Genomic DNA, 19,168 nt, shown 5'->3' on the forward strand with positions numbered 1-19,168 from the left:
TGTAAAATAAAACGTTGGCTGCCACTTGAATTTGCAATTGGCGGAGATCCAACCGTTGGATCGTAATGAAATTTTAATATGATGTTTTAGAAGAATAATGTGCACCTTTGGAAGTTTTGGATCGAAATCTGAGGTGTGGATCCTCTAGATCGAGTTACGTAGTGTTGTGGACCCTACAGTCAACCTTTAACCAATGGTTGACTTTTGGTCAATGGGTTTAAAATCATTCTAGAACGTCCTTAGGGATGTGTTTTATGTAAGTTATGTGTTCTATCGATAAGAATTCTGAGATGTGATTTGATAATTGTTTTAGGCGACGATCGTTCGTGACACCTCCATATTCATGCTAGGGAGTTGTAGCGTGGACTTCAGGTAAGTGTGTCTTTTCCTTTTTATAGTATATATATATGATTGATAGTTTCTATTGATGCACAAAATCGGCGAGGACTTTGGTACAACAGAAAGTGTCAAGTTTGTGACCTTCGCTAGGTTGATCTGGTCGTTAGTGTGGATAAGTATGTAAATGAATAGAGACAGGGAAGCAAGCAACACAAGATGTACGTGGTTCATCCAGATTGGCTACGTCCACAGAGTAGAGGAGTTCTCATTAGTTGTGAAGGGTTTACACAAATACATAGGTTCAAGCTCTCTTTTAGTGAGTTCTAGTGAATAGTTTAGTACAAATGACATTAGGGATTATTGTGGGAGAATGATCCCCTTTTATAGAAGAGAGTTTCTAGCTTTGTTCTGACATTGACACGTGTCGTGTTGTGATTGGCCTCTGACATCGACACGTGTCGCGCTGTGATTGGCTTCTGATACCGATATGTGTCGTGTTGTGATTGACCTCCTGGTTGGAGGAAAAATCTTGTGGGTCCTTGACCGTATACTGTTGACCGGTGCTTAGTAGTTTCGGGATTGGTCAAGTATGGTACAAACAGTTTCCATTTATGCGTTTAAAAAAGAATTTCTTACGTATGCCTGGATTAGACTAAAGTTTATAAGAATTAATGAAATGACGAAATTTATGAAATATGCTACATCCTACAGGATGCACATGTATGCTTATAATCTTTGATGCCATAATTATATCTACGGCTATGAATGTTATTATGTTGATTAGAATTATTGAATCATTATGGCATGCTTATATTCATGTAGTCTGCTCATCATGTTGCATCCTGGTGTTAGTGCTCGTCCCGAGCCAGGGCCAGTCCTTCATGTATATGTTCACCTCCTGCACCACACGCTCGCCTTGGATCCAAGTAAGTGCCAGTTCTGTCGTGCAGGTCACATTAGGCGACTCCGACTCGTAGGTGACAGCGATTATCGCCAGTCTTCACGTGATCGTAGCACTATAGCGTATATTATGATTACACCCTGTCATGTCGTATAGGTCGCATTAGGCGACTTCGACTCGTGTGCGAGTATAGATTGATGAGCAATAGGTGAAATCGTACATGTCGCATTAGGCAACTCCACCTGGTGTGCTAGCATAGGTTGTTGAGCACCTGATTTTACTTATATCCTTGTTGAGATTTTGGGATGTCATGCCTTATTTATGTTTTGTAGGTTACGGTAAGTATTTCATACTATACATAGTATCTATATTTTGGATACTATACATGTTTTACGGCGATGGGTTATAACATTTTCAAAGGTTTTTTATTAAAACTTTATTTTCAGGCCCACTCACCCTTGTTTTTTGCCCCTCTAGGTTTTAGTAGTTGAGCTTTCATATCGACGAGGATTCTTGACAAATCTTGGGGTAGACGGTTACCTTCGATGATATAATTTCTCACCTTATTTTACTGTACTATACTTATGTTCTGTCATCATGTGTGAATTGGGTTCATTCCCACTCACCGCGCACTCTTGTATTTAGACACTTTTAGGTTTAAATTTATTCACATATTCCACCACATTATACTTTATAGCTTCATCACCTTCCAAGTGTCGGCCAACGCAGCTCGATTCGGAGTCTAAGTGAACATTCCGGGTTGGGGTGTGAAAATTTTCATTAGCATTAAGGAAATCTTTATAATGTATTAGGAAGCAGATTTAGTGAAATTTTTAAGCCGAAAAGTAAAAAAATAAGTGAAAATATAAAGATATTAAAATTTATATTTAGTGTAATTTTTTTTTTTTTTCCAAATCAAGATGTTAAAATGTATATTTAGTAAATATTAGATTTTACATGGAAAAATATATTTTGAAGAATATGAATATAATAGTTTGTTGTAATGATATGAGAAATATAAAAAAAATTGTACAAAAATGGTTGAAATGCTCAAGGGTGCCAGAAAGTAGATTAGCATTATTGCTACAATTTAGTTAGCGAATTGTTATTTGCACTCTAAAAATCTTATTTTGCACTCTAAACTTCCTATAATTAGAAAGAAAATTACACTTATGAGAAGTGTAGAATAAAATTTTTAAAGTGCTAATAATAGTTCTCTTAGTTAAAGTATTTATTTATTATTTTTTTTTCTTTCCCGAAAAGCTTCGGCTCAGCCTCCAGAAGTCCAGTAAAAACACGGCGAAATGGGTCTGTTATTTAGGTTTGCCGCGGCAACTGAGCTTTGAAACTCTTCACACTTTGACACTTTGCGGTGGCCGTCGCGGTTGAAACGAGGCTGAGGTAGGTGGTGGCGCACAAAGAACTCAACTTTCAGATATCCCAACCTCCGATTCTCCCCCAAATGCCCAAATCCACTAACAAATGTCTGTATTTTCCTCCATTTTTGTAGGTAGGAAGCAATTCTCTTTTGCAGCCATGGCGGCTTGGCAGAGGCATCTGCAATCAGCTATCCGTCAAATTGGAAAAAGGGTTGAATGTAGTTACAACCCTCGAGCCAATTTCTGTTCTTCCTCCTCTTCTCGTTTAGAGGGTCAGTAGCTCTTCGAAACCTCCAATTTTCTCACTTGGTGTTTTGGGAAATTGTTGAATATCAGAATCTTAATGTTGCAGGTCTCTTGCCTAATTTCCAAACTCTTTGCAAACCATCTTCTCCAACCATTTCAAGTCCCCTTCATCAACATTTTCAGCACTTGGTAATTCTCAAATTTACATATATATATTTATATATAATACACACACACACACACATATATATATATATATAATGTATATATATTTATATTTGTGTTTTCATCTTACAGGGAATTTCTAGTTCGAGAAACTTGAGAGCTGAGGAAACACCTCTTCCATCTCCATTGACTCCTGTTTTGGCATCAAATACTGCGACGAATGAGGAGCACAAGCAGAAATCGCTCACTAAACCTGCTAAAGTTCAAGCCATCTTAAAGGGAATAAAGCAGGTAATAAAATTGCACTCTTGTTATATCGTTATAAGGGTTTGTAATGGATTATATGCTTTGTTCGGATTCAGTTTTTTAGGTATATCGGGCCATGAAGCACATTTTCTGAATTAATTTTCCTTTGCTATCCAATAGGCAAATTTAGTATTAGGGTATTGATCTCTGTGTTCTACCAAATTTACCTTAGGATGGACAACTAATGGCGTAGAGAGGGCCGGGGGTTGAACAAGTTCCTTTACACTAGTCATTTTGCTGATTATGTGGGTGTGTGTGATGCACTTAGGAAAAGACAGTACTGAAAACAGTAGTCTAGCAGTTCCTTTACACTTGTCTTTATGTTGAAACGGACGTATATTCGTTTCCAATCATCTTGGATGCTAAATTGCTAATAGCCCTAACAGTTGGATTTAATCTTGGATAATTTATGTTCTTGCAGTTTAGACATTAAAGTGAATGATCTCGGGTCGCATAAATGACTGCTCTATACTTTATGTTATTTCATGTTCTACCCCTTATTGTCAACGTACCTTTATTGATTTTAGCTCACTCATTTGTTACTCTCAGAGCCCTAAGAAGGTCAACTTGGTTGCTGCACTGGTACGTGGTATGCGTGTTGAAGATGCATTGTTGCAGTTGCAAGTGACAGTAAAGCGAGCTTCAAAAACTGTGTACCAGGTGATACAGCCACTCAGCGTTTTGTTGAGCTATTTTAATTAGAACAGTTTTATGACACACACATATATATACAATGTGTGTGTGTGTATAGGGGTGTGATATACACACACCCCCTTTTACTTCTTACACATCCTTCTAATTTTTGGCCATTGGATCGGGTAAATTGAAGAAGATCAAAGGGCAGAAATCAACAAGGGGTGTGTGGATAGCACACCCCATATATATAAATATATGTTAGCTATGCTATGCTATGTAGAAACATCTGTGTTGAAGTCAAGTGAATTAGCATTTAAGGTGATTTACTATTATTATTTTGATTCACGCATCTACAAAATGCCTCTGAGTAGAGTCTGGAAGTAGAAGTATTTGTTTTATTAGTTTTAAGCTGGTAAGCTGCCTGTATGCTTCATTGTGACTTGTGAGAAGGTGGGCGTGAGAGCGGCATACTCACATGAAAAAAAAATATGTATATACTCCAGAATGTGAACATTAAATAAGAAACTACTACTTGCAGGTCATTCATTCAGCCCGAGCAAATGCAACTCATAATCATGGGTTGGATCCAGACCGTCTCCTTGTTGGTAAATACTGTAAACAAAGTTTAGTTTTTGTTATCTTTCTTTTTTGTTTTTCAGTTTTAACCTTCTTTGTTCTGCATTTTCTCCTTATTTGTAGCCGAGGCTTTTGTTGGAAAGGGATTCTTCAAAAAGAGGCTATCCTACCATGCTAAAGGCAAATGTGGAGTGAAAGTGAGACCAGAATGCCGCCTTACGGTCGTAGTGAGGGAGATTACCCCTGACGAGGAGGCAGAGATAGCCAAACTGAAGGTTAAGAATTTCATTAAGATGACTAAGCGCGAAAGAAAGCTTGTTCCTCACCAACTTATTGAGACAACACCAATTTGGGGCCGCAAAGGCAGAAGTCGTGATCGTGAACAAAATGGTGAGGCTTCATGAGCAAAGCTTCCTTCCCTTGCATTCACATTCTAAAAGAAAGTTTTGAGACTCCTCCCCTGTCCTTGCATTTGGATCAAATTGTCGTGTTGAATTGTGAAAGAATGAGTGCCACAGTAGGAGCAAACCTTGTTTCGTTTCTGGTAGAGGCTGCTCGCAGTTACTAATTTTTTCGCAGTCATTTCTTAGTCAGCTTTTGTTGAGAGAATAAAATTTTGAAGTTTAGAAGGAAATGCAGGATTCTCGTTTTACAGTGCTTTTTTATTTTGTTTTCCTCGTAGTAACGCTTGTATTCACATTGATACCGCACACACGGTAAGCATGTCGAAATACTCCAATCTGGAACAGCAAATCCTGTAGGATTTTAGCGTGCACACGAAAATATATCGTTTTAGATGCTGCTAACCAGTTGGCGAATTACATTCTATCAAACTAATCGGTACCTGTAAGCTGCCGGCTTATCGATGAAGAATTCTTCCCTGCTCTTCCCGGATGCTACAAACCTCACAAAACCGTTCATATGATCGTCAAGCGAGGGGTTCTTTATGACAGTTATGGGAACAATTTCTCCCTGTCGATCATATTCATGAAAGAAGCTGCACAGCGGTTGCTTGTTTAATAAAACCCAACAGTAGTATTAAACTGCGGTCCAAGCTAGGCGCTCAATGGACGAAAACTGAGTCCGACACCATGGAATGCTCTGCAGATCCAAACCCAAAACTACAGAACTGGGTTCAGAAACACAACCTCCCTACAACAAGACTCATTCACTTGTGAGAGTTTTGTTATCGACAAACCCTAGACATGGTTATGGAGGGCGTCACTCTCGACATAGCAACTGAACTACCAACAAATCTTGCTAACTGATCTAACTATTCCCCTCATGACCAGCCCTCTCTGCAGCTGACTTATCTCTTGTTTGCTGCATAAGTTCGGGGACTGACCCATTGCTGCAATCGTGATGAAGAAATCCAATAAAAGAAAAGTTCACAGGTATTAAGTACAAAACCAAAGCAACCAAGATCAAACAATCAGAGTAGTCAAAACGTGCACAATCACAAGATAAAACTGCAATGCCATTAATTAGTGATAGCACTGGTTCACGATATAGAACAAGGATCCGCGCCAAAATTTCGAACTGAAAGAAAACCACACTAAAAACCTGTGTCAGGAAGTCACAGGGGCATAGATTGCCTACGTATGATTAACTTGGTAAAATATTACTTTGGCGCATCAATACTTCTGTATCTAAAAATATCGACACCCAGGTAGTCAAGAGGACCATGAACAGCGACATGCGGCTTCACAACTTTCACAGAGACAGCAGATATCTGGGGATAATTTTTCAGAGTGGTAGACGCAACTTGTTGAGCCACGGACTCCAGAAGATTATGAGGAGGCCCTTCTACAACTTCCTTTACAATACTGCGGTGTACATTTCAATAAATCAAAAGTGATCTCGTATTAGTTTGACAAAATCTTAGTTTGAGAAAATCTTAGATATAGGACGAGAATGTAGTTTAAATTTTTTTCTTTTGTGCACGTAACTGCCTAGCTTTTGGGTTTGCATTTTGAAATATCTTTCAGTAATTGTTAGTAATTATATCATATTTATAAGACAAAAGAAACAGAACAAAAACAGATCTCAGGATAGACTGATAACGAAGATAACTTTTCAAGGCCATTGCAAACTGAAGTGAACATTTCACTGGTAAAATGCACATGCTAGAATTGCAGCACTTAACTAGGACGTTATATGTCAGTATTCGAGGTAATGAAAAAAGAAAAGGTGGTATTATGTTATTACTAACCGATAGATTTCGGTGTAACTAACGGTATCTGACAAGTGATCAGATTTACCAGCCTCCCGGAGATCCATCCAAGCATCAACATCTATCACAAACTTCTGACCCAACTTCCTTTCCTCTGGCTTCACCCCATGGAAACCATGGAACTTCAAACCCCTCAATATGAGCTTATCTCCCCCTCTTACCGCAGCATCTTCCAGTATTGTTCCTAATGAAAATCAACCATACTTAGCCATTAATGGCTGCCCAATAACACCAACCACTAAAGGAAAGACGCACAAAAAATGTTAATGTTCACAGTTCACTTGGAACATACACACGGCCTAATAAAATTATTACTGAAAAGATAACAAGAATCTATACAAATTGACTGTCATTATTTCATTGTTTTTATTCGAGCAGTATGCTAATTAATCTAATTTATACTACGGGGAACGGATTGGAACTTGGGTGCAGAGGGGGGATGCAAATTGATTGTCATTAGGAAAAACGACAACTTTCCTAGTACACTATCCCTCAACTCCTAATATAAGTTTCAATGGTAGTTAGAAGAAGCTTTTCGTGTTCATTTACACTTTATGACGGCCTCGATTGTCTAGGATTGAATTGGATTGGATAACTAAGTAGCTTGAATGAATGTTGAACAAAGAAATGTATGCCAACTTTGAAAACTATGTACGAGTTGAATATCGAAGATGACATTAGTCATGAAGGGAACTTATCCTTTTAATCCCTACAATAGTAGGACGCCGAGGGATAAGTTAACTTCGTGGCTAGTTCATCTTCCACCTTTCAACCTGTGCAAAATTTGGAAGCGGGCATCCAATCCTTCATTCAACATACAAACAATCTAGTGAGTTATCCTATCCAATCTAATCCTCGGCACCAAACGAGGCCTATGCATTGGCGATGGGGTTGGGGTATCCAAAAGTTCCTATGGCCAACCAAGAAACATCTTCTTTTTTCTTTTTTTCTTTTTTTTTTTTGTAAATCCAGGAGGAACCCAGTAATGCTAACATGCTCATAACCACAAATGTCCAAAAACCCATTACCCATATCTCAAAATTTAGACCTTTTTCCATATCAAAATTACAAAAAAAAAGCTTCTGGATTTTATTTAACTTTTTCGGAGAAGTAAGAACAAGTAAGCAGAGTATAGAGAAGATGAGTTTACCAGAAGTGGGCGCAGCCATTAAAGCTCTGTATTCGGCAGCTTTGCTGAATGTTTCTTCAAGGGTGGTGCGTCGCGGGAGAATCTGCGTTTGGTGAGATATGTGTATGCGAGTAGAACCCAGAGTCTCAGAAAATCTGGAACTCTACACAACTCACGGATGGATACCGGATAGCGCGTGGTGTACCTGCACTTACGTTAGCCACACCGTAATCATGGTCTATAACTCACCATTTCAATGGACTATATATAATAATAATAATAATAATATGTTACCTCCAAGTCTATTAAACTATCAAATAAACATTTCAACCACTAAATATGATCTCCTAATTATATATATTCACATGATAGGGACCAAATAGTTGCTAGTTGAAATGGTGTTGCCAATTTCAAAATTAGTCCCCATCTTGTAAAAATGAGAACTTTAACGAAAAACACTCAGTACTGTTTAGTTTAACGAAAAATCATATTTTTACACTAAAAATCAAAGTTTTTAAGCCATTTTCATTAATTTTTCTTATAAAAATTGATATATATTTTTTGTACATATATGAAAGTGATACTTCATTTTTGTTCTTTTTTGAACAATAAAAGTGACACTTCATAAGTAGACAATATAATTGTCATATTAATGTCACTTATTACTATTGTCTAATAATATTCATCTTTACTCATAAGTGAGAAGACTTATATTTGATTCTCGCAAAAAACAAATTTGAATCACATCATTGGTAGTCCATTGTAAGACTAAGCTCATCCCCTCCCCTTTGCGTAAATAATATTGTTTGTTAAAAAAATATAAATTAATAAATAAATAGCATGTTATAACAAAAGTAAATTAGTAGCAATCGCACGACAATGCATAACACAAATGCAAATCTGATCACATAATCGCTCCTAACTATTTAATTTCATGACCACGACCAAAAAACTCTCATACTTGTTGAAGATGTTAATTTTAATTCAAATGAACTAGATGCAAGCCTGCAAACAAATTGGAGACAATTACCAATTCTAAAATGTGCAATAAAAAACCAAAAGATGAGATGACAAACAAAATGTTGCAGCCACATAGAAAGGGGGGAAAGGCAATCCAACTCTCTGAACAATTGATGCTATTTCAGTACTTTTCTGGGTCGAGTATATATACAAGGTGAACCCAAAATCAAAGAGGTGATGCTATTATACGCCTCTTCCACCGGCGCCATTAAAAGCTGTACAACATGAATCATATGCTCCATTTTTCTGTAAATATCCCTCCTCCGATATCTACGCCCGTCGCCCCTCCTCCCGCAACGTGCTTCCCAATTGTTACTTAGCTATACAACTGCCTAGGTGTCTATACATCTGCCACTCTTCGGTAGAAAAGAACATATGCAGATGATGTCTTGATTGTCTCTTCCCCAACAGGACAAACCCTGTCATCATCAAACTCATACCACGAACCATTACCGAGCTGCACATGAACAAAATTGTTTATTAAAACCGTGTCATTCAAAAGGTCTGTGTACAAAACAAACGCGAATTTGCTTGCAGAAGCCCTGTAAATCAGGTCTGAAAACTTAACAACTCCTAACCAAGGTGAGTCGGTGACTAACAGAAGCTGAAAAGTTACAATTAACTCTTATGACTTCCGTTGTTTTTCATTTACACATTTTTTTAGCACAGGCATGCCTAATTATACATATATTTTAAGAAAGCCTTAAACTGAGAAAACCCTTGAGATAGATGCATATAATGAACAAAATAAAAAAGGAGCTTCTACGGGGCAATCCAACTTTCACCAACTAAAATATTTCAATTGAGATACTTTGACAAAAACACAAGGAATTTCCAACAACAGAAGAAACACTTACTTGAGCAAATGCAGTATAGTGACCACCGCCCATGCCACCATAGTGATTACTAATCGCATACAACATGTATCGGCTGGATAACTGGCTATTTTGGTGGGCACTGTAGCAAGAAAAATCCAGATCATGAATTGGAAAGTCAACAAATGTTTCTAGCTTGTTCTTAAAATAACGGCTGTACGAGAATCTTTTCAGATGAATAACCAAAATCTCAGGCAATCTCCAAAGATCTAACTTTTTGCTAGCTTGTTGAGGCTTCTTGCAGGTAGGGCAGTACCTGTAAATAACAGATCATTGCAAAATCTATAATTAATATAGGCAACGGGAAAATGACTTTGACTGCATTATTTAATAAATTGTCAAAAAATACCTAAGAGTCGAACTGCGTAGATAACATAAGTGATTAACAAAATAAATTGCTTTCTCTCACATAGACTCGCTAGCCAGATTATGCCAAGAAACAACAGCCCACAAGATGCATAACATTTTTGTTCTCGTAATTTTAAATAAAAGGCAGATACTAACCACATATCTTCTGGCCCTAGAGGTTCCTCCTTCATAAAGGCTTCAAGGCATTTGTACAGAGAAACGGATTCTTGAGGCCTCCTCACCAAAAATTGGGGCTTGAAAATTTCCGGCAAATTGCTTAGAAGGCATGTATCGTACTTTTTAGTCATTTTATCAGACCATAAAACAAGTACACTCAACCTCTTAGGCAACTTTGAGACCACTATTGGCTCATTCATGTCTATCAAGGTGTCTCTTATTGCTCCCTTTGTATCTGTTAAGTAAAACTGGAAGTCATTATCCAAATGTGCTTGATCCCCTGATTCCCTATCCGCGTAAGCATCATTATCCATAATCGTAGAAGTAGCAACATCCTCCTTGTTAGAATCTTCAGTAGCACAATTTCCAATATCATCATAATCAAAAATATCTAATGCATCTCCAGTAGGCATCAAGTATGGGTTTAGTACTTTCAGGAACTTGTTACGAATATCAGATCCATTGCAAACATCAGGCAACCTTGCTATGAGGGGTACGCCAAACGCCTGTGGGACTAATCCCATCTCTCCATTATTATAGCCCCTGATCCCAGACAAAAACATGTATTTAAGCTTTTTAACGAAAAAAAAGAAGCAATGCCAATAATAACAATTCTTCAGAGGCGGAAACATAAAACTGTAAATTGTTTATCTTTTTAAAAGATCATGTGTTCATAGATTCAAATTCGGAACTGACATATCCAACTTTAGTACAACAGAGTTCATTAAAAAATGTCATTAGCTATAAAAAGAGACAAAAAATGTCTATAGCTGTACAGCCTGAAGACCAGTAACAAACCCATAAGACAAATTCTTCTATGCCATGAATTCAAACTTAAATGAATATAAAACAGATATGAAATCACCACATCAATCACTTGCTCTTTTTTCCCAATACGTCAACTAATTGCATTACTCAACGTCTGCATCACATGAAAGATAACATACACCAGCAAAAAATATTTTATGGGGAAATATCACACAGTATGTTTTCGATGCAGTTTCTAGTGAACTTTAAGATCCAACCGCCATACTTGGAAGTTAGCATAAAGTGTCCTTTCATATACAAATTTGTATCAGATAAACAATGTACCTTCATTACACCTGTAAACGAGATTATTCTATCAAACATTTTATAAAAAAGCCACAAGTTATTTTACAATCACATAAAACTCTTCAGGTTGCTTATTGAGTTCACTAAGCGTGTTTGACATACAAATACAGCAGAAAAATCATCAGCAGTATCACTTTCAGTTTTTTGATAAGGTAATTTGAGTAAAGCAATTTGATAGAGCAGCAGTGATATATTTAAGAGACAAAACTTACACGTCCATCTGCTGATGAATAAACGTAACCAAAAGGGACGACTCACAATCCTTTGGTAACCGATAAGCAACCAACAGGTCACCATCTCTGATCAAGGCTAATGAATCAAAGGGATCTTCCAGTAGACGAAAAATGCGACTCTTGTATATCTACAAAGTTACAAACAAGGGTCAAGTTGAAAGGTAAATACAACTCTTGTATATCTACAAAGTTACAAACAAAGGTCAAGTTGTTAACCTTTCACTGATGATTCTTGACAAGGTTACAAATAGTTACAAAAACAATCATGGGCATAACTTTACTAGAGAGAATGCAAAAGGCATAAATAGGACCCCTAATGGTCAAAATGCCAATAAATGGTGCTAGAGGATCAAGAGTCTGCAGAACAACACAACTGGCCCATGATCATAGCTAGTATAAATGTCATCCATCCATATGGAAAACCCCATTCCCACAACAATGACATGCAACAAAGTTTTAATACCCCAAAATTTAGCTCTAGAAATATACCTCAGCTACCATCAGAGTTTCATCATCTCTTAAGAAACATGCAGTGCTTAAGGCATTAGTAAGATCCATCAACCTCCCACCCTGGGGCACTGTCACCGTACATGTAGATGGCATTGCAGTCCCATCTGTACTTAGGACCGTCAAAGTCATAGTCCGCATTGATGTTGAAGGTAACGGTAGCGAAAGGTACATAAATGGGTCAAACATAACAGACACCTTGTTGCAAACAGGGCACACCAATTTTGACCGGTACTGACCCTACAGTTGGAAAGCGAACAGATATTGCAATAAAGTGAAAATAATTGAATGAAGTTGATCCCAACAAACTTATTTTAAGAAGATATAGGCAAAACTAAAATCACCAAATTACAAATGCATTTAAACCAGAATACTTACTTGGCACACATCGACAACGATTGAGTCATTCCGAGCAAGGTGATTTTGCCAATATTCTTCTGCTACCTCATCATCTGGACGACCTTCCACATCCTTAGCTTCAATGTAAGGTTTGCATTTTACACGATTTAGATCTTCGTGGAGACCATCCAACAAAAAAGCAAGAAGTTCCTACAAGAGGCACTTCAACCAATTACAATTTATAAACCTATTTCCCACACAACATGATTAAACATTCCCACCAAGTAAAAAAGGAGAATAAACATAAAAAGAACTCACCTGGGAATCATGCTGATTATAGCCACTGAATTGGGGAGCAAAATTAGCAAGTTTTAACTTGAACATCGTTGGAGCCACTGACCTTGCACCTGGAGCCCATAACCTCCTCAACAACTCTCCAAATGCTAAAGCAAGCTCTCCCTGGAAAATAAGTATAGCAAAAGGGAGAGGCAATAATCAAAGTAAGTGAAAGATGCCAGCGAGAGGCAGGCATCTAAAATGAAAACTAAAGGAATAATCCAATTACATACTTTCAGTCCTAGTGGATTTGCATAATTTATGTCCTTCCGGTAATCTCCTAGAAAGTAATCAACCAGCTTTGGAGTATGCACCAAGCATTGGATGGCACTGTTCATAAAACAAGTATTTCCAAGATTCTCTAGTCCAGTAAGGCCTAAGGACCCAACTCTTCTATAGATTATACCAATTTGCAAGGAGTTGGTTGAAGTTAAATAAGGATTCACATAGTCAGTGCTTCCATTCATCTTAATAGAGCCACCATAAGTAGAACCATCCAAACTTGACTCTTTATCAGCCACTTCTTCGCTCCTCCAATCTGAACATTTCATATAGTCTGAAAATCCATGGAGTCGCAATTCAAGGAGAATCTGAAAAGACAATATGAAAAGAAAGGCTGGATAACTAAACTGTAGAACTTAATCTGCATGAAAGATTATATAGAGAGTAACATTGAGCATTGCAAATTAAGTTTAGTAGATATTTGTACTATAAAATTTGAATACTTGAGAAGAATGCATGATGTAATCTATTTAAAAAAAAAAAAAAAAAAAAAAAAAAACAGGACTTGATGTAATCCACTCCACACTAACAAAGAATCAATGCAGACAAATGGCATCATTATCACCCCTTCCCCCTCCTCACCAAAAATGGGCAATGGCAGCCACATCAGTGCTTTTTAAAAGAACTTTTAAACTTCAAACATAGAAATAGCTTGGGGAGAAATGGAAAGAAATGGAATTGTTTAAACCTTGGACGTGTTGACGTTTGTCTTGGTGCAAATACGAGTACCCAAAAATAAGTTATGCTAATGAGAAACTGGCCCTTGTTTCCAAACCAAAAAAGACCAATCAGATCGTCACCCAAAAAATACAAAAAAGGAGAACGAAATCTATATATCAATAAATGTTGCATACATTTAATCGCTCACCTCTTTGTTCAGTTGTCCAGGAATATCGCTTGGCAAATTAACTCTGTCGTTCATGAAAAATTGGGTTGTCTGCCCAGAGAAGTCCCAAATATGCAACTGGCCAATCAATTCTTGAATGAGTAAATATCACCACTTAATTATCAGACCAATTCTAAATGACTAGTTGTCACTTGGTAACTCACCGGAACATACTCTGAACTGAAAACATTACAGGCCCTTTTGTAGGAAACTATTGCATTATCCTAAAAGTAGTAGTCAATAGTCAAATACCAAAGGTAATCAATCCAAACCTAAAGAATTTAAATGAGTATTGATAAACTGAATAGTAAATGAACAATAAATAAAAAAAATTATGATGTAATTGTAGTCTACATGTCAGCATAGGAACTCTATTAAGCAAGCTCACACATAAATATACAATGAGTTTCAAGGCTTGACCTATGGATGATATACATATTGTCACTATAAACTTGTAATTACGACTTATAAGCCAGAGAAAAATAGTATCACGTTTTGCAATACAGACCTCAGGCTGAAAGTGCTATCCACTAGTGTGTGCTACTATCGAGCACAAGAATGTATCAAAGTACAAAAGTAAGAATCATATGCATGTCACAAGCATACAAGAGGTTTAAGAAAAGAAAATGCAAGTGACACACCCCACATTTCAGTAGAATCCCAAGAAATTTTACCGTAAAAGGTAAATCTTCCACTTAATGTCAACTACTAGAAGCAATATAATCCATAAACGGTATACTTTTTATATTCTCATTCTTTATGCATTTCTTAGCCTGACTCCTCTTAACTCAAATAACCTTCCTTCATATGACGCATGCCACAAGAACAAATAAATACTCAGAAAAAATTCCTTGAAACATAGCAGAACAGTCCCAATACAATATCTGATAAACTGATGATAAACAGTTCATCGCTTATTGGGACTACGCTCCTTGGCTAGCTAAAACACACACTCCCCTTCTTGATCTCGCTCTTTCACTCGTCTTCTTAGCATCTTGTTCAATAACCATATCATTCCATACTTTCACAGAACTCCGGTCCACAACACAGAATTAGTCAATTTTTACGTCAATTTAATTAGGAAGAATGCATGCATGATTTAACAACTTTCCAAACCTACAATGTTTTGAACCTGCAAATACATATCACAAAGAAAAGAAAAATGATAACAACAAAAATCAATTTCCACACTTATTATGCTAATTATAACGTAGAGCATGATTCTCAAACAATTTCCTTCCCAAAGAACAAGAAGCATCTAACTTCCATAACAAAGTTTTCAAAATTCATCATCTACAAGACTATAACAAGAGGGAAAAGGATAAAAGAAAATAAGCTTCAACTACAAAACTAATGTCACTAACCTTTTGGGTGATCTTTACGGACAATGAATTTGTTTCCCAGGAAACAAATAGCCTAATTTGTAGACAATAAATATCGTTTAAGTTTTCTGCACCAAAAAAGCTCACGTTATCCTTCGCTGCTGCGTTGAAATCATTATGCCTACAAGAAGAGTGGACAAATCAAAGCCAATACTATAGGCAATCCACTGCTTAGAAAAGAATAGAAAGATAGTGGCAGACAAATGGCAGCCAGAAGGTTGTGGATAAGAAAGACAGAAAGCACTGGTCGCATAAATCACTGTTAAACCATGTAGAGAAAAAAATAAATATCTATTAAAATACTTCAGGAGGAGGCGGAGAAGAAAGAAAGAAATCCCTGAAAACATATTAAAGCATTTTTCTATTTCCTCCCGCAATCCCAGACAGCCCAGTACCAAAACAATGAAATCAACACCGTTTACACTTTACCCAACTTTTTCTTTAATGAGAAATAAAACTGTTCCTCGCATTGAAAAAATGTACAAAAATAGTGAACAAGGACTGGGCAGCTGCTTTCAAGTGTGATAAATAACAGAACAAGATAGTGAACAAGGCTTGTTTGCCTGACCATTTGACTAGTATGATTGGAGGGGATTTTTTATTTGCCTAGTCCCTTGAATACTAACCTCAAAGCTATATACTCCATGAAAGAGCCTATAACCAAACCCTATCCATTCTCAGAGCATCTCTAGTCAATGGTGTATATGGAGATGTATAACATATATACATCCCTAGCAGGTAGTGAAGCTCACCGATGGTTAATTTTAAGGGAATGCAAAATACCCATCTTGACCGGTAGATGCAAGTACTTATTTAAATTGGCATTTTTTTATACATCTCAAGAGAGAAATGAAAGCAAAAGTCCTATGAATTCAAAAAGAGGCGAGGGCCAAATTTACTACATCTCCCATTGGAGCAAAAACCACATTGACATCTCCAGGAAATGTAAATGGGATGTAAATGGGGTTTTTACACTTCAAAGTCGCATCTCTCCATTGGTGATGCCCAAATAAACCCTCCTTTTCCTTTCCACCATATAAACTCAGAAAACTGTCGTCATCCTCCCGGAGATGTGCTATTAATATCATCCAAGCTCAATCATTTATGAAACGGGCAATCAAAGATTTGCGTACGCCACTGTAACAATTGAACTAAGGTGTATTTAGCAGTTCCTAAAAATATTATCCAGCATAGTAATAGTTAACACCTTACACCAAGAGAGAAATGACATACTATCCTTCCCTTAAAACCCAATTAAAGCCTCCATTAAGACCTGCCCTAATACATTTCGAGGGTTTTGGGAACCCCGAAACTAGCCTACTCCTGCCCTAACCAATACGACTTAAAAATACCATAATAATTCAGAGCATTTCAATGAGAAATCAGAACCGCAAAGTTATCCTCACCGTATGAGAGCGCGACACCACGTTGATTCAGAGACCAAGGCGTATTCGCGCCCCGAAAACCCTTCTTCAACGACGTCGTTCTTCTTCAAATTCAATACAATTTCAGCGCCAGCGTTGTCGTCCTCCGTCGTAGCAGTGTAAAGGACCCCTCCATTGCGATCATCCTCCGTCCGAGCCTCCTTCCACCACCTGAAACCGAACCAAAACGACACCAAAACCCAATTGGAAAAATCCCCAAAAGACAGAATTTCGGCGGGAGTAGTCGTTCCAAAGCGCACCTGTAAGGAACGAGGTACACCTTATCAACGGCATTTCCCAAAACCTCGTCGTTGTCGCCGTTGTCGTCGTAGTCGTCGTGGAGGCGGGGGCGCTGGGAGCGGAAATGGGGGCGGAAGTCGAGGTCCCAGAAGGAGTCGTCGCCGAAGGAATCGGCCATAGCGTCGCGGTCGTGGTCGTGGTCGGAAAAAGGGAGGGAGAAGAGGGCTAGGGTTTTGGCGGCGAGGGCGCGTGCGAGGGACTTGCAGAGGTGGAGCGTGGAGGAGAGAGAGGGATGGGGAGGAGGACAGAGAAAGGGAAGGGTCGACTTGTAGGGGAAGAGAGAGAGTCGGAGCTTCTCGGAGATTCGTCGGGTCATAATAGGGAGTGAGTCAGAGACTCATTTTCTCCTATTTACTCTTCGCCACACGAAACTAATTATATATTAAATAAAAAAATTGTTTTTTTTTTACAAATAAAATTATTTTCATAATTCTATTAATTGGTGGATGACCTCATTATTTTATTGTCTCTCTACTCTCTCCATGATCACATAAACAATACTTTTTTTTTTTTTCGTAAGCACATTAGCAATACTTTTTTTTTTCGTAAGCACATGAGCAATACTTGGCTCCCCTCCTGCTTTCACGTAATCAGATGTGGATACGTGTCTAATTTATGTTTACAATTTCAATTATTTGGATATGTGTCCAAATCTGATTGGATAAAAGTAGGAATATTTAAAACTAAATGAGATCATTTAATATTACGGTTTAGTTGTATTTCTCCTTATTTATAAGTGAGAGATCTTAGGTTTAATTATCGCCAAAGAAGAATTTGATACTAGTCCATTGTGAGGCTTAGTTCACTCCCGCACTCATCGTTTGTTCAAAAAACAAAAAAAAAATAAGACGAGACTCTGGTGGGTTTTTTACTTGGTATATTTTCTTAGGAAAACTAATGAAAATAACTTCAAAACTTTGAGTTTTAACCAAAAACCATCATATAACTTTATTTAATGATAAGAACAAGAGAACGAAAACAAAAAACAAAAACAAAAAACCTAACTAAAGGCACATGCAAAGAGCACCCAACCAATCATTCAGTTGCATAACCCTTTGACTTAATCCAAGCATATTTTATTTCTCTAAAATTAAAATTTCAAATTGAAGTGGGTTCCTTTCGATTTAGAACCACATCTAGGGCAGTATGGTTGGGAGGGAATTGGTCAGGTGTGGGTTGGGATGGTTAGGGTTAGAGGTGGGGCAACATCATTAGACTCATCACCCATTTTTCTAGTAATGGTATTGAGCTATTAGCCATGAATGACTTTAATGACGTAGACGTTGATCTTTATCGTGTTTTTTTTTTTAATCTTTTTATTGCATTCTGGTGAAAGAACTTGAAAACCTGAGACGAGCATCTACCGTTAAGTTTCATAAACAATGTTGTCACATCCTGACCCGGGCTACACCACATCTCGGGCTCGACTTCGCCGTAGCACGATATTGTCCACTTTGGATCCCGACCACGCCCTCACGATTTTGTTTCTGGGAACTCACATGAAAACTTCCCAGTGGATCACCCATCCTGGGATTGTTCTCGCGCGAACTCGCTTAACTTCGGAGTTCCAATGAACTCCGAAGTTAGTGAGCTCCCAAAAAGCCTCGTGTTATATGGAGGTGGACATGTCCATATAAGGCATAGAGGATCCTTTCCCTTGAGCGATGTGGGATCTAACAAGTGTAGTACCGTTAAGTTTCATAAACAGTATAGTAAGTTTCATAAACAGTGTAATAAGTTTCATAAACTGTGTAGTAAGTTTCATAAACAGTTTATGTGAGGGCGCGCGCGGGTCCATGCATCAGTTTTTTTTTAAATATTGAAATTTAAGTTTTTTTATCTTTTTTATTAAAATTTAATAATTTTCATTAAAATTTAAGTTTTTTTCATTAAATAAAGTTATAGCATAATTTTTTTTATTAAAATAAACTTAGTCTAAACCCTTTTTGTGAAAATTCTCTATTTTCTTCTCTTTTTTTCCTTTATTTTTTTGGGTTTATACGTTAATGGTTTGATGTTTCTATTTCAATTCACAT

The 19,168-nt window shown here is 37.4% G+C and overlaps 3 protein-coding genes across 4 annotated transcripts; 1 reads left to right on the forward strand and 2 right to left on the reverse strand.

The window, feature by feature from the left end:
* Window positions 1-2,517: 2,517 nt before the first annotated feature.
* Window positions 2,518-5,199, forward strand: LOC137745454 (uncharacterized). The gene is made up of 7 exons (XM_068485418.1): window positions 2,518-2,641; window positions 2,751-2,891; window positions 2,972-3,054; window positions 3,163-3,321; window positions 3,886-3,996; window positions 4,511-4,577; window positions 4,672-5,199. The coding sequence occupies exons 2-7, from the start codon at window positions 2,777-2,779 to the stop codon at window positions 4,950-4,952; spliced, it is 816 nt and encodes a 271-aa protein (XP_068341519.1). The 5' UTR covers window positions 2,518-2,641; window positions 2,751-2,776; the 3' UTR covers window positions 4,953-5,199.
* Window positions 5,200-6,010: 811 nt separating this feature from the next.
* Window positions 6,011-8,140, reverse strand: LOC137745455 (dihydroneopterin aldolase 2-like). Its single transcript, XM_068485419.1, has 3 exons — window positions 7,932-8,140; window positions 6,761-6,965; window positions 6,011-6,374 (listed from the first exon to the last, which is right to left on the reverse strand). Exons 1-3 carry the CDS (start codon window positions 7,948-7,950, stop codon window positions 6,170-6,172), a joined length of 429 nt encoding a protein of 142 aa, XP_068341520.1. The 5' UTR covers window positions 7,951-8,140; the 3' UTR covers window positions 6,011-6,169.
* An 874-nt stretch (window positions 8,141-9,014) lies between these two features.
* On the reverse strand, window positions 9,015-17,475 carry LOC137745569 (ubiquitin carboxyl-terminal hydrolase 8-like). Of its 2 annotated transcripts, XR_011069699.1 has the most exons (14): window positions 17,093-17,475; window positions 16,815-17,003; window positions 15,391-15,529; window positions 14,191-14,250; window positions 14,009-14,104; window positions 13,092-13,448; window positions 12,841-12,981; window positions 12,562-12,732; window positions 12,166-12,423; window positions 11,656-11,804; window positions 10,310-10,873; window positions 9,989-10,061; window positions 9,788-9,887; window positions 9,248-9,387 (listed from the first exon to the last, which is right to left on the reverse strand). XR_011069699.1 is itself a non-coding variant. In XM_068485541.1 (13 exons), exons 1-13 carry the CDS (start codon window positions 17,446-17,448, stop codon window positions 9,271-9,273), a joined length of 2,871 nt encoding a protein of 956 aa, XP_068341642.1. In that variant the 5' UTR covers window positions 17,449-17,475; the 3' UTR covers window positions 9,015-9,270. The 2 variants fall into 2 exon arrangements, 1 of the variants encoding a protein (XP_068341642.1); XM_068485541.1 differs by having other exon boundaries at window positions 9,015-9,387; window positions 9,788-10,061.
* Window positions 17,476-19,168: the final 1,693 nt, after the last annotated feature.

Source organism: Pyrus communis, chromosome 9, assembly GCF_963583255.1.
Source record: "Pyrus communis chromosome 9, drPyrComm1.1, whole genome shotgun sequence".
Taxonomy (NCBI): Eukaryota; Viridiplantae; Streptophyta; class Magnoliopsida; order Rosales; family Rosaceae; genus Pyrus; species Pyrus communis.

Coding starts and splice junctions, on each gene's coding strand:
- LOC137745454 (XM_068485418.1), top strand. CDS start 2,777: ATGGCGGCTTGGCAGAGGCATCTGCAATCAGCTATCCGTCAAATTGGA. Junction 2,892..2,971: donor CTCCTCTTCTCGTTTAGAGG/GTCAGTAGCTCT, acceptor TTAATGTTGCAG/GTCTCTTGCCTAATTTCCAA. Junction 3,055..3,162: donor ATCAACATTTTCAGCACTTG/GTAATTCTCAAA, acceptor TTCATCTTACAG/GGAATTTCTAGTTCGAGAAA.
- LOC137745455 (XM_068485419.1), bottom strand. Junction 6,375..6,760: donor AGTTACACCGAAATCTATCG/GTTAGTAATAAC, acceptor TGTACACCGCAG/TATTGTAAAGGAAGTTGTAG.
- LOC137745569 (XM_068485541.1), bottom strand. CDS start 17,448: ATGACCCGACGAATCTCCGAGAAGCTCCGACTCTCTCTCTTCCCCTAC. Junction 14,251..15,390: donor CCGTAAAGATCACCCAAAAG/GTTAGTGACATT, acceptor TACTACTTTTAG/GATAATGCAATAGTTTCCTA. Junction 10,874..11,655: donor ATTCATCAGCAGATGGACGT/GTAAGTTTTGTC, acceptor GTCTGGGATCAG/GGGCTATAATAATGGAGAGA.